The sequence below is a fragment of the Ananas comosus genome, linkage group 2 (genome assembly GCF_001540865.1).
Source record: "Ananas comosus cultivar F153 linkage group 2, ASM154086v1, whole genome shotgun sequence".
Lineage (NCBI taxonomy): Eukaryota > Viridiplantae > Streptophyta > Magnoliopsida > Poales > Bromeliaceae > Ananas > Ananas comosus.
In genome coordinates, this window is record NC_033622.1 from 15795930 (window position 1) to 15810990 (window position 15061).

General features: G+C 35.9%; 1 protein-coding gene across 4 annotated transcripts; it reads right to left on the reverse strand.

The window, feature by feature from the left end:
• LOC109724948 (protease 2) lies at positions 1865 to 13845 on the reverse strand. 4 transcript variants are annotated; one of them, XM_020253963.1, is made up of 12 exons: positions 13282 to 13838; positions 12110 to 12267; positions 11471 to 11693; positions 11229 to 11370; positions 10909 to 11112; positions 9868 to 10002; positions 9121 to 9249; positions 8138 to 8547; positions 7086 to 7299; positions 5375 to 5568; positions 3963 to 4134; positions 1865 to 2695 (listed from the first exon to the last, which is right to left on the reverse strand). In XM_020253963.1, exons 1-12 carry the CDS (start codon positions 13653 to 13655, stop codon positions 2687 to 2689), a joined length of 2364 nt encoding a protein of 787 aa, XP_020109552.1. In that variant the 5' UTR covers positions 13656 to 13838; the 3' UTR covers positions 1865 to 2686. The 4 variants fall into 4 exon arrangements, with proteins under 4 accessions (XP_020109552.1, XP_020109543.1, XP_020109536.1 ...); XM_020253954.1 differs by having other exon boundaries at positions 1865 to 2707; XM_020253947.1 differs by lacking the exon at positions 1865 to 2695 and having other exon boundaries at positions 3643 to 4134; positions 13282 to 13834.

Below are 15061 nucleotides of genomic sequence, written 5' to 3' on the forward strand. Positions count from 1 at the left end.
CAATTTTTTGAGACAACAACTATAAATAAAAGTAGAACTAAAATTAAAACCTAAAAAATCTGATGACCTCTTACATACCATTGGTTTTTTAGATACTTGAATAGGTAAAATATGGATTTTTTTTTTAGAGAAAGGTAGCAGAATATTACCTGCTTTGTTTATTTCTTTTTATAAATAAACTTTTATAAATAAACTTAGCTGAAAAATATGAATCAATTAGGATTCGAATTTGGGACATCAAGTACCAACCATCAAACCCTTTGCCGCTTGCGTTAGAGAGAGACAGCTGTAGGTAAAATATAAATTCCTCATAAAAATTTCATTACATGATTTTAAACCCTCTTAACAATTAGAATTTCAGTATGGTTCGCGAATGATGTGGTGGACAGGGCCTATGCAATAGGAAAATGCTGTAGGTGAGGCGTCACAGGTATCCAATCAGGAACACGCCACCACCGTGTTTATTTATTGACAACCTGACGTATCTCTTTCTCCTGTTCAAACACTATACTAAATAAATATTTTATTTGTTTGTTTATTTATTTTCATAATAATATATTTGTTTATATGTTCCCGTGTTTTTCTCTGTCTCGGCATATGAGGGTGTTAAGATCTCGTCCAAACTTTGGAATAAATATGAAATTAATATTAATATATATATATATTAGTATAAGGTAATAAATTTTGTATTTGAGAATTTCAAGGCGTAGAGGATGTCGCCCACATGCACGTCGCTACTCGAGAACTCCGATTACGAGTTTAAAAAAAAGGGCACCTCACAAACCCAGATGTATTTTTATATTATTTAATTTATTATTAAGATCATGTTTTCAGAAGATAACAATAAATAAATTTTTTACATTATTTTTTATTAACAAAACATTTGGTTAGGAAATAGGAATAGGAATAGGCCCTTATTCTACTTTTATACCCAAACGCTAATTTTTTACCCGAGAATAATAATTCTCGATTATTCCCACCAACACTTCTATTTTCTATATAAAACTATCTAAAATTGTTCTTATCCCCGAAAACAATCCAATTGTCATCCAAACATTATTTTTTTTATCCCCATACTTATACCTATCCCTGTAATAGCTAGTTCTTGCTTATATCCGAATCAAACAGTACCTACGAGTACTACACGCTATTTGCTGTCGCTACGAGCACGTATTTGTGCCATTGCTAGTACTGAGGATAATTTTTTTTTTTTGTTGCTATTAGATCAAACTTTAGGGGGTTCAAAGCATTTTTTCCCATGCATCAAATACTAGCTATGCCACAAAATACACCATGAAGTTTATGACAACTATTTCGAAACTCTTCCCCATGGACATAATTAAAATATAATTACAATACAAACTAAGACACATGTATGCGTATGTACAATATTGACATATGGTGTGCATGACATGAATATGGTCATGTGAAGTATCTTAAAAAGTGACTTGACAACCAAAGATAACGCTAAATTTGTTTTTTTTTAATCATGCAAGATGTACTCTGCTTGATAATATCTATGATTTAATGGTATATATATATATGTACAATAGTAGAGATTGGGTGTAAGGAAAGTTAATTAATTTTGTACTAATTCCATTTATTGTTTTAGTACAATTTGTTTTGTAAAAAAAAAATAATAATAAATCCTTGGATGGCGATGCATCATCTCCTTACGATGTAGAAATACACATTATTCTAAATAAAATCATGCAATACTATACAAGCTGCAATTGTTGTTGGTATCAACATACATGTTGGATGTAGTAGTAAAAGGTCGAACCCAAAACTTTTGAAAACAACTCTTGTTCAAACACTATAGAAAAAAAAACAAATATATGCTACAACTCTTACATACGTTAAATTTATAAAATGGTTGGCCCGTATACATCAGGAGCGTTAGAATGTCATGTTTAGAATACATATATTTGTACAAATTGCTGAAACATTGCTAATTTTACAGATTACGTTCCTACAGTTCCATGGCAAATGATCCAAACCCAGGCTCGGCCCGTGGAACCCACTTTAACCCAAAATAAATAGGCAATTATTATTTCAAATGCCAAGCCATGAAATAAAGCTAAGATGGACCCCGAAAACGTGCGCCCCAAATGCTCATGACCAACTTGTATGGTATTTTCAATGACTCAGTGGTTAGCGCACTAACAAATGCCATTACGATCACCTTTTTATCTGTTTATTCCCATTTTTTTTCAAAAAAGGAAAAAAAAAGAAAAGAGCACTATGAAGGAACGAAGCTAGTAAAACTATTTTGGCCAAGAAAACTAACAGATGAATATTTAGGAAAGGGGGGACCAGTTTGACTAGGACTGTTCTATCATCAAGAAAGAGATAACAATTCAGAAGCAGCTCTCTTGATGTGCGAACAGAGAAACTCAGAGAAAGGCATGTTCATGTAAACACAATAATTGTTGACCCACACCACCACATTGAAAAGTGTATGAGGAGGAGATTAATATGGTAAAAGAGAGTGAGGAGACAGGAAACAACCTTCCCTTTGTTTCTTCTGCTGCTCCGAGTAGGCGAGGAAAATTGAATATGGAATCCCAATGCATGCACATAGAAGGGTCTCCGAGACTCGCCAAAATAATGGAATGTAGGCCCCAGATGACTAATTGCGGTAGGTTCCACAGGTGTTTTAATAGTTTTCACATCCCAAGAAGCTTTACTGACCCTGCATCCTTAACTATAACAAACATAATGAACGCAGGAGGATTGATTACAAATTTCCCCCTAAAAGTTCACACTTCATTAACACAATTGATAAGAATATTTCATCATGTTCATGTAAGGGTACTTCTATTCTTGAGATTAGAACCACCAATAAAAGAGCAATTTAATGGCTCTTCAAAACGGGGAACAAGGGTGTGGGGGAAAAAGTAACAAAAAAGGAGCAACAGGATGAGCCAGATTAAGCAATTCCCAAATTCGACACATGCTATAATTGAGCGCGATTTGGCATACTTGTTCATAAAGAGGTCACATTTATGGCGTGCCTTACTCAATTTCACATGTAGCACTTATGTGTTAATAAACATAAACATACAATTCCAATGCTCTTTCTCTTTCCCAAATCAAAATGGCACATTACAAATCTTCCTATTCTCTGCTATATCCAAAGGTAATTTGAGTGTCCCTATATTCATGGATTACCAGGTTCTTTAAAAAAAATAAAATAAAACAAAATTCTTAAGTGCTCTGAGATGTAAGGGATCATATAGCTTATAGCCATTGAATGTGATTAGTATACAGTAATAACTATAATACAGCTAGCATTTAATTGACTCTGCCGTATCATAAAAAATTATAATCAGGCGAATGCCTGATAAGTAGAGATGAAACCATAATGGGATCACGTGTCACAAAAAAACAACTTATTGTTTGAATAAGGCACTATATACTAAAGGCAATGTTAAAGTGCAATGGTAACCAACCCAACAAAGTTTTTGCCACCCCAAGGACTTCACTAGAAATTATTAAATTCAGGAACATAGAGACTCAAAACACAATGCAAGAGTTAAAACAGCTTTGTTAAATATGGTTGAGTTAATTAGGTGTACGAGCTAATCTCATTATAGATGAAAGGGACATTTTGAGAGAAAAATTATTGGACATGTCAAATAAAAGCTAAATGGGCAGGAAATGGTATTTATTGAATACAACAGCTGGCACAATGTACTTTAGCCTAGTCCATGAAAAGGAAATGAAGAGTCCCACATGTAAAAGATCTAACAAGTATGTATAAATGCAGGGTATTTCCTGACGCTTCATTTAGGGAGCAGATTGAGCTGTACCCGTACAGTGCTTGCTTTCAGAGGAAGCTTGTTCCCACATGATAAGCAAAAGCAGCTTTTAAAATTCAGTTACTTCAAGCAAAATACTTGCTATTAATAACTGGCCTCGTAGTTTTCTAAGAGACATTAACTTTGATATCCTATTACCTTAATGAGAAAAGCATACTCGAAAGCAGCATCATCACAGTGGCTAAATCGGCCGCCCTCGCCAAAATGGCCACCGTGCATGTTAGTTCTAAGAATGACCGACCGTGAACAGGAGGGGCATGTCATCTCCCTCACCTTTGCCACCCATTTAGCAGCTTCCCACACTCCGACCCTGCATGAATAGAAGGGGAAAGCATTTATGTCATAAGGTTAACATGATATTTAAAACAAAGTAATAAAGTTTTTTGGGGACTATTGAATATTTATGCTAAAGTGTTACCATTCCCTACTATTATGTAAAAAAATAGTCTACTGGTGAGATTTCTCAACACTTACTGCCAATATTCCAGCTCATTCTATCTATCCTACTGCTGTGCAGTAAGATGCGTCGATCATTTCAGCAATTAAAGAGCTCTGATCGGTCCATAAATGGCCAAAACTAATTCATTCTTTGAACAGAATTATAATATTTCTTACATAAAATGGCAACTAGCTACTCTAGAGAAAACAAAGGTACAACTACACAGGAAGAAACAAAAAATATTACATCATCTAAAGCTTTTTCACCTAATTTTTTTCTTTCCTCTCCTTCCTCTATAATACCTGCCTCTCCTTTTGTATCATTATTCTAGTGCTTGAGCTTTTTACCCCAGAATATGCAAGCCTCTTCTACTTTATTTCTCTTCCCGCTGAACAACTTATTTGACATAATTTAGGTCTCTTCTCTTGTTGTTATACATAGACCCCCCCTTGTTTCCTCTGACATGATTTCGCAGCATTGATTCCAAAAACACAGATCAAGAACCCTGTCTAAGCAGGATACTGACTCCCATTTCATGCACGATGAATGCAGATAGTATTGCAAATCATAGAATACAGGGGCCGACAGATATGATGGCCACGTTTTTAACAATATTCACTTCATAATAGGTTGCTTTGGCCATCTTCCACAAGGCAAGGAAGATTCAAAAGAGAACATACCATCTAAGGGAGCAGACAAAACTACAGAAGAGCTAACCATCCCCCATCCCCTCTCTTCCACCTCCCCACCCCCCAACAGACAACTCAAAGCTATCTCCTCCCTCCAACTATTAAATTATTTTTAAATTTTAATGTACTAAGGATGGCAGTTCCTACATTACTGGCTGAAACTGGAGTTTCACTTCCTGAATCTATTGTAATTTAAGTCAATCAGCTGAATAACTCAGGGAAAGACCACATGAAAGAACCTTGAAGATAAAGCCCCATAAAAGAAATAAATACTGATATACTACTGTCCAAATCCTTAGACCTAAAAACAGCTGAAACGGATTGAGCTTGTTGATACAATCAGCAATTAGCCAATCCACAGAAATATGATTCAGTAAGCAAGACCATGGAACAGAACTAGAATAACAGTGAACTGGATATACCTCGAGTCATGAAATGATGCTGTAACCAGCATAGAAGGATAACATGCCCTTGGTGATATATTATCGTATGGTGAGTAATCACAAATTGCCTCAAACTCAGATTTGTTTCTAGGGTCACCAAACTCATCATAGTCCAAAACAGTGAGAGGTAAACTAGGATCCAGCAGTGTGTTGCAAATATCAAGAAATGGAACCTGCTTCAAGAATAAAATGCTAAAGCAAAGGAACCCTCATAATATACATGTACCCATTTACAGATTGGCTGTACAAAAAAACAATGAAATATATCATAAGCCAATATCAATAGTCTAGGATGATTTGCATGAACTTATATCGAAGTTACCGGAGATCTTTAATTATGGCCCTTAAACATGAAGATCTTAAGCAATGGAGTTCAGATACATAAAACTTTTGCAGCACTACCTTTGGCTTTCTGCTTACATTCTTCATTTGCAGCATAGGAAGTACCAAGCTCAAATATACCAAAGGTCAAATATAGCCCATTCCTTTTCGGGCTCAAATATTATGTATCAACAATCAGTCTTGATCATGTTAGTGTCAGCTAAATTTCATCAGACCAATCAAGTTTATCAGATCAGGATTGGCAAACAAGGAACCATGCATACCAACATCAGAAATTGTGTGAATCCAATAATAGACCAGGTTCAAGACAATATTAAAGGCAATCCAGTTCCAAGTACAGATAAGACAAAATTTTACCAATCTTAAACTCAAAAACTAAATCTCAAATAGATTTCACAAGAGGGATCATATGTTCTGAAGCTGATTATTTGAAATTCACTGATGCAGCTTCTAAATCGACGATCGGCTCCGTTAGACTTGAACTACACTATTGAAAGTATTTGGAAACTAAATTTCATAATTTTTCGGCATCATTTACCTATCAAACATGTAGTCTAAAAATGAACGGCTGAAAATAAAAATCTCATAAAAAATAATAATAAAATATTTGAATTTAAGATCAGAGGTACTGATCATACTCTAAATAGTGAAAAAAAAATTATAAAAAATTCAGCGGATTTGGATTGTTTTACACCGTTAAATTCACAAACGCATCACATCTACCTTTAAAATTGTCAATTTTGAGACCTTTTGATTACTAGCCAAATGATGTCGAAAAATTATGAAATTTAGTTTCCAAATACTTTCAATAGTTTAGATCAAGTCTAAGAGAGCTGATCGTCGATTTGGAAGCTGCATCATTGAAAACAACTTGGTAGCACGGAGGTCTCCATGCTGCTGATAGTATACCAGCCTAACTCTATATATATATATATAGAACTAGGCTGGAATACTATAAATAGCACCAAGCCATTGGTGCTATTAGTTTTTTAGCCCTTGGATTGAGAAATGTGCGGTTAGGATGATGTGGGCCTCCTAGGGTTGAGTGGGTAATTTGTTGAATAGTATAATCTAATGGGTAAAAATAATCAAAGGGTTAAATCTAACGGTGAAAAACTCGATAGCACCAAACCCTTAATGCTATCGATAGTATCCCAGCCGGACACTCTCTCTCTCTCTCACTCTCTCTCTCTCTCTCTCTCTCTCTATATATATATATATAGGCATATACAACCACATTAATCAGAGCAATATGCTGACGATATCATAAGGATCTAATAAGGGGGGAAAAAAAAAGAAGATATGTTCAGTAGCAGAACTAGTATCAGCAGAGACAAACGATGTATACCTTTAAAATTGCAGCAGAAAATAAATTATTATACATATTGATAACAGCACCAACAAGAAGACCTCCTGCACTGCAGCCAATGGCACACAGACGATCTTTACGAATAAAGCCCTCTGCAACAAGATACATGCCACATGCAGCAAAATCATAGATCGAATTAAGCTTGTTTTCTTTGGTGCCTGCCCGGTGCACTGACACATCCCCTCCTCCACCCCTATTAAGATATATATTTTATTACTCAAAAAATGATAACATGTGGTAAAATACAAATTATCCTAGAAAAATCATATACCAAGGTATGCTAAAACTTAATAATTAACAAGAGAAAATATACAGCTGAACATCATCTGAATAGCTACCTGCTGAAAGGAATACAGAGAAGGCACAAGCATTGATCAACAAAAGAGACTGAAAGTAACTAATACTAAAGGGACTGAAGAGTATAGGGCAACAAAATGGGCCTTAGCAAGTACAATGGTGAACCAGTAATGTGGAACCATAGAAGAAAAATACAATCTACATTCTATAATCTAGCCACGGCATTAGCTAGGTGATACACCAATCAGACCTCAATCAACCAGTTGTAACACCTAATTAGGTACTGATTGGAAGTCATGAATCTATTCAAAAATTGGAAGTCAAGAATAAGCAGGGACCCAATGCACACAGATTTGTCAGTCATCATTCATTCAATACCAAATACCAGCAACAACTACACAACTCAAAAGTTTAAAATTTTAATTACTAATGCTGTATTTGCTCCAAATATTTGTTAGTCAAAAATTCAGATTATAGCCATCGCTTCACTTGCATCGTCGCGGAAAACAGATCGGCATCTACTATATATACCAAGCACAATTGTAAAATGGTTCATTTTTATGATTAAACCTAAAAGAACATTCTAATTTAGTGCAACATTCTATGATATCCCTATAAAAGAAGAATCAGGAATACAATAAATAAGTCAAGGTTGATAAAGCACCTTCATGAATACCAATGAAAACAGCATTAGCGCAAACATATAGTTAACAATATTTAAGAAGTAATCTGACCTGACATCTGCATAAGCAAGAACCCAACCTCGAGCAAGTAAGCTTATACGATCAGAACACCAGCTTTTATCTAAAACTTCTCCATAGGCTCCATACCCATGCAAGATGCCAGGTGATTCTCCATCGCAATATGCTTCCCGAGAGAACAAGATTGTTAAGGGCACTGAAAAGCCATCATGAGATATAACTTCCCTCCTCTCACAGAAATACGACTCAGAAAGATCTCCCCAACTTTGTGAGTCTTCTATATTGTGCAAGAATTGATAAGATTGACTGCTTAAACAGTTGGATTGCAAATTTAAACTATGAGAATTCGCATTATTTTGGTCAGTTAAGCCCATGACTTCTTCTTGATGTAGGATAGTAAACACTTGCTGTTCCATGTCGTAATCAACTGTCAAATCAGGGATCTGGTAGATGAGAAAAGGTTAAAATACATAAGGACATCATGGCTTATATTGGCATAACACCTTGAGCAAATTAATTATAAATAATCATACTAACTGACCGGTAATATTAAGACCTACTGCCAAAAACTTACACTCCACTAGTACTTTGCTTTTTTCTCTTTTTTTGTCTTATCTTAAGAAGTTTGAGCTTGCAGATCAGTCAATACAAGAAGATTAGTGTAAGTCCATCACTAGGTGGTTTCACTACAAAGAACATGAGGAAAAACAAAATCATATTGCTCCACATTTTCCAGCAATATTCTCGCAAGCACATAACATGAGAGACAACAACATTGTGAACAGTCAAACAGATGAAAGGGCAAACCTAATGAAAATGAAATTTCTCCATGAAAAAACAAACTGAATTAACATCTAAATTGGTTCCTAAGATGAAAGTCAATAGACTATCAAACTCGAATAGACGAAATAGAGAAATTCTAGATTTTATCACCGTAGGCAGATAGATGAAATAGAGAAAATTCCAGATTTTATCACCGTAGGCGGATAGACGAAATAGAGAAGTAAAAGTTGTACCACTGGTGATGATACCACAACACGGTACACGGATGACAGGAAATCATTGTTTGAACCTGGAGTAATATTGCACAAGCTGGAGGGTAGAGGAAAAACCCATGCATTGAAATCCTTAACTTTCCTAGGTCCCTGCAGAGAAAAGATTAGAGGGTTTACAAGTAAACTAAAATACAAATAAAATATATAGGAGAAGGATGTTTAGAAGGCAATAGAAAATTATCATTCCTAAGATGACTACGGTTGGATTCATAGCTGAATTCAGACAGCTAGGCCCAAAGATCTGGTAACACTAGAACAATCTGATTGCAATTTCTCTACTTCTATCGATACAGTCATACAATTTAACCATGTATCAAGACATACGAATGGCTTGCAAAAGCTTCCAAAGGAAAGTCAAGCATGTAGTCAAGAAAGCAACTGCACAAAAAAGATGTTTACAGGTTATAAGCGGAAGCCTGTGACAGGGATCAGAATACTAAGTTCTTGGTGTTAACAGGCACCATGTGACATCTGAACTGAAAAATAGTGCAACCGAGGGACTAGAATATACCCTACAACAGATGTCTCTTTAGATTGACCAAGTTACAACACTACGGCCCGAGTTTGAAAGTATTTCACTCCTACCACATCACATAAAGAGATTCATAGCTAAGCAAATGCCATAGAAAAAGCTAGATAATTTCAGAAGTCCATGGCAATCGCTTGCTTGTATATGCAATATTGGACAGATTTACTGATGATCAAAACCTCAATATTATCGACAATCGGCATATCAATGGAGCAGAATAACGGAAGCCCCTTTTTTTGAAGAAAAAGTACTAAATTTCCATGAAACATGTCCATATCCTGAAAGGTTGTATCTTGATCGGGAAGAACAACAGCCTGAAAGAAGAGACGTGAATAACTCTATCAAAAATAAATCTTGCATAGAAATATGAGTAAGCAACATGAATTGTCATTTAAGATTAAAGAAAAGTTGCATAACCAAATGGCAAATTGCACACAGTTACATCGTGCATGGTAAAAAATGTTCTTAACATCATGTATCACAAAGTGAATGGTGCTCTTATTTGCTCATCCATATTCAAAATATCTTGCCAACTTGCTCTTGCCATATTGACGATTAAGCCGATATAAATAATGACATGTAACACTCAGAAAATAAAAGGAGAAAAAAAAAAAATCAAGGATGCATCCCACCTTCAGCATGTCATCAGTCGTAAGTAATAGTGAGTGCATTTCTCATGAGCCTATTGATGTGATACTGGGAAAGCCTCACTTTAAGACACGAAGCAGTAGAAGCACAACTTAGAGTGTGAGTAGGAATTCATACATCACCATAATAAAGCCCAAAGGTGCCGATGTTATGACAAATTAGTAGAGATATCTCCTTTAAATAAGATCATACAACAAAATGATCAAAAAGAAGAATAAACAACCAAGCAAGCATCATTTCTTTTTAAGAGTCTCAGTTTCCAACTGCAAAATATGAATTGATATAATAGGTTGTTTGTGTTTTGCATAGAATAAATTAGAACATAAGAAAACCAGGAAGATCCATTTCCCTAATGAAGAATTCAGGTAAAATCTTAGTTTCTCTAGATAATCACATCAGTTTTGTAATCATAGTGAGTCTAAGGTCATCACTGTTATGAAGATACTGAAGTGATAAATTATACGTTTAAACTAATGAATTAAACTGCAAGCATTAATCTCCCACGCCAAGATATTCAAGGACCATAACAAACAAGTATACTTGCATTCTAAAACAGTTGAGCGAACACTAACCTGCCATTTGTCCAGTAATGACTTTTCAGCCCTACATCTAGCTAGATAATATCCCCCACTAGTTGACACCATGTTCTCTGAAGGAGCGTTAGTAAGTATATAGAAAAAACCATAGTGATGTTCCAAAAAATATTGCACTCCAGACATGCGTTTTCGTACTGGCCATAAACCCCCTCTAATATTTGTTGAATTCAGTACATAGACCTGTAATGAGAAAACAACAACATCATGAGGTTGCAAGATGTTATATATATGTAACCAAACGAAATCTCACAATATAAGATCTATCAGGAGGAAAGAGACAAGAAAGAGTAACCTTCCTCAGATGATGTCCTTGAATTAGAATTAATGGTAATATATTTTGAATCTTTTGTGCTAGTGATATCCACACAGTAGTTCAGATCATGTTCGGTAAAAATAGGATCATCCGCATTATCTGATCCCAGTATTTTACAGAGTACCCTGCAAAACTGAAAGGAGTAAAAATCCAAGAATGGAATGGCCATATCCAAGCTATCTATAAAATATTCAACAGCATCTAAGGACAAGGGAAAAGAATTACTTGTAGGGGCGCTGAGTCTCATCACAAATGGTATATAGTAAAGAACCACTATCTCCAGCCCATGTTAAGCTAACAACATTCTGGTTTTCTGAACTTGAAATGATGTGTTTAGTTTGGAGGTCTTTCACTTGAAGCGCAAAAACTTCACTACCAGAAGTATCCAAAGTATAAGCAAGGAACTTATGGTCAGGAGAAATCCGACAAGTCCCTATGTGAACATAGCCTGTATGAATTTACAACAATTATTAGAAAAGTCATAGTACATGCGAAAAAGAATTATATGGAGAGAAAATTTGTAATCTTCAATCCACCATCACAATTAGAAGACTAACAAGGGCAAACAAAAATTCAATGTGTACCAAAGATGATGTAAAAAAATCAGCATGTAGATAAGTCTGCGAGACGGAGAGCAGTTAACATCATAATGGAAGACTTTAAATGTACGAAATCTGATTTGATCAATCTATAACATCAGATAAAAGGTTTAGGCAGACCACTATCAAGTAAAAACATTTCATAAATCTTGGTCGGAACCCATAAGGACCTACATCGCATGTAAGAAACTCCAGACTTCCAAACCATACAGCAGAAAGTTAATGTGAAAGTACACCAGAAAAGGCTCAAGTCAAAAGCACAAACCAAATTGTTCAGCAATTTCATTCCAATCCAACAAAACTTCTTCTTTTGAAAAGCGATGCATGTAACCGAGAAGAGTCTTAACTAGACCATCAGGATGGCTGAACTTCCTGCATAAAATTGGATACTCCTTCCCCTCCGGAATATACTGGTAATATAGCCTGGCTCCACAAATAAAGGTGCATTTCATATTATAGCAAAATGATTTATGATTGTATATGTCAAACTCCTAAAAGTGCCGACAATTAACAAATATCAAAGGCTATCATATTAACAATATCAGAGCACCATGATGGTGTAAAACATGATTCTTCGAGTTTGTTGACATACTCCAATTTTCTTGCAAGAGTAAATATAGAGGAGATGTAAATTAGAACAGATGAATGCCAGAAAGATATTTTATGCAAGTAAGAACTAAGATCTTCAATTATGGTACGTGCCCAGAAGAAAAATAATCTCTTTTTTTATGAAGAAAGAAAAATGAGCATTGTTCAAAAGTACTTCTCTTCTTTTTTTTCTCCTGACGTTCTTACGTGAAGATGAATCACGGAATAATCAAAAGAGAAACCTTATTATCATATGACGAAAGAATGTAATTATCTGATGTACAACTAATGCTTTAGTCCTGTAGTTTCAAGAATCTTCTTAAAAGGCATGCAATGTTGCCATGAAGAACATAGAAAGAGGCTTGTAAACAAGCACCATTTATTCCTACCTACAAATTTTTTCTATACTTTTAAGGAAAGGAAGATGAATTATAGTTGTAGCGGAAAGAGAACGCCTTTTTCTACTGTGGCGACATATTGACATTGCCCTTCATATGAGTCTTACTATCAAGATACTAGCAAGCTACATTGTGCTCGATCTTAGAAAGAACCGAAAAGGAATGGCACAAATTGCCGAATGAATAAACAATCAAAAGAGTAGCAAATTAATATCGAGTTACCCAAAAAGAACAATGCATATAGTTCTGTACTCGCTTCTGATTCAAACTCTTCTTTCCTTGCAAACTTATGCAAGAACTAATGCATTAGGACGCCCAAGATTCGTTTTTTTTTTTTTTTTACAAAAATTTCTAAACTTGGTACTTAGCAGGCGCCTTCATGGTTTCCAGAGCCAAAAGAGGAAGAATTGAAAATAAAATAGAAGGATTTGGATTAGGGTTCGATCGATACCAAGGGCCCCATCGCTCGGGTGGAGTGGCGACCGTGGCGGGGACCCGAGCCCTCATCTCGGCGGCAAGCTGCCTCCGGAGTCCGCAGGCCTCGGCCATGAAGGCGTCCGCGTAGGCGTTCTCGCGGTCGAGGTGGTCGCGGAGATCGGGGTCGTCGGTGTTGCGCATCCAGTGGTAGGGATCGTCCCACGTCCTCCCATGGGTGGCGACGGTGAAAGGGATCTTCTTGGGAGTCGGCGGTGATCTCAGGGAAGGAGACAAAAGTGCCCTCGCCTTATTACACGAAGAAGAAGAGTAGGTGGAGGAGGAGGAGAGGAGGACGAGAGGAGAGAGCGTTCGCAGACTGGGGGAGACTAGGGTTTTGGTCCTAAGCATGGCGATGGCGCTGTTGAAGAAGAAGAAAAAGTTGAAGAAGAGAGAAAAGAGGCAGGGCCACGGGCCGGGCCCGGGAGAGGTACAAGGAGGGTTTTAGAACTTTATAGGAGGTTACGAGAAGAAAAGTCCCACATCGGAAAAGGAAATGAATAGCAAAGGGCGGACGTTGTATAAAAGGAGAGGAGGGTGCTTAATTCGAAATTTAAAAGGGTCGGTTGGCTATGTATGCCACTCCCATCCTTTGATGATGGGTGCTGTATGGCTATCAAGACATATGGCCGACATAATTTGTGGGCATCCCTAGGGTTGGCTCGCTCGGCCGACCCTCCAAAACCGCATCGTAAATAAATTTTGTTACAACTACTTTTGTTGATTTTCTTGCAAAATATTTTTAAATTTTATTCAATTTTCTCATAAAATAAACTTTTTATCGATAAGTTAAATTTTAATACGGAAAAAAATTGTATATATATATATTGTATTAAAAGTCGGACTCTTGATTATAAAGGAAAGAAAGCATGGAAAAGAGGAAAAATTTAAATACCACTCTTGTAATTTTATATTTTCTCATTTAAATATTATGTGTTATAAAGTATATCAATTTAATATCCTGTAATTTTATTTTTATTTTTTTATTATTTATTTTAGTAATTTTTTTTATTAAATTAATGATAAAGTTAAAACTAAAGAGTATTAAAGTAAATATTTTATAAATCTAGATGGAATATCTTAAGCTTTTTTATATAATTTAACACGAAAAGATAAAAATGAAATCACAGGTACTAACTTGATACATTTAAAGCCGTAGGATACTAAAATGAGAAAGAACGAAACTACATAGGATATTTAAAGTTTATTCTATTTTAAAATATGCTTAAATGAAAACTATATTAAGGAGAACCTTAATTGGGCCATATAGGGCCGGGCCTGGTTCTGGGCCATGATATGCACGCCCATCCAAGCCCAACCAATCCCAAGATAGACACAGCAGTTTCTCATATTCACACCCAATCTAAATCGATCAAGCGGGGCCAGATCGAGTCGGCTGGGCCGGACTGGGCCAACAAAAGAAATCGAGAGCCTGGGTGTGGCATCACGAGTCATGTCTACCAGTACCACTAGTGTGATTAGGCTCGTCTATACATACGCCCTTCGTTCCATCTCATACATGTAATAATTTAACCATTACACTCAGAAAACAAACTGTATTATCGTCGGTGTTTGAGTCCATAGTCTCTCATAAGATATGAGAGGAATTCATGGTATTTGGCTAAACTCTTACTAGTTTTATTATCTATATATATATATAGGAGTTGTGCATTATCATTATTGTTGACTAGCTGTTTTCTGGATCAGTCCATAGAGACATAATTGCGGGCTCCCCCGTGCCGTTAACATGGGGAAAA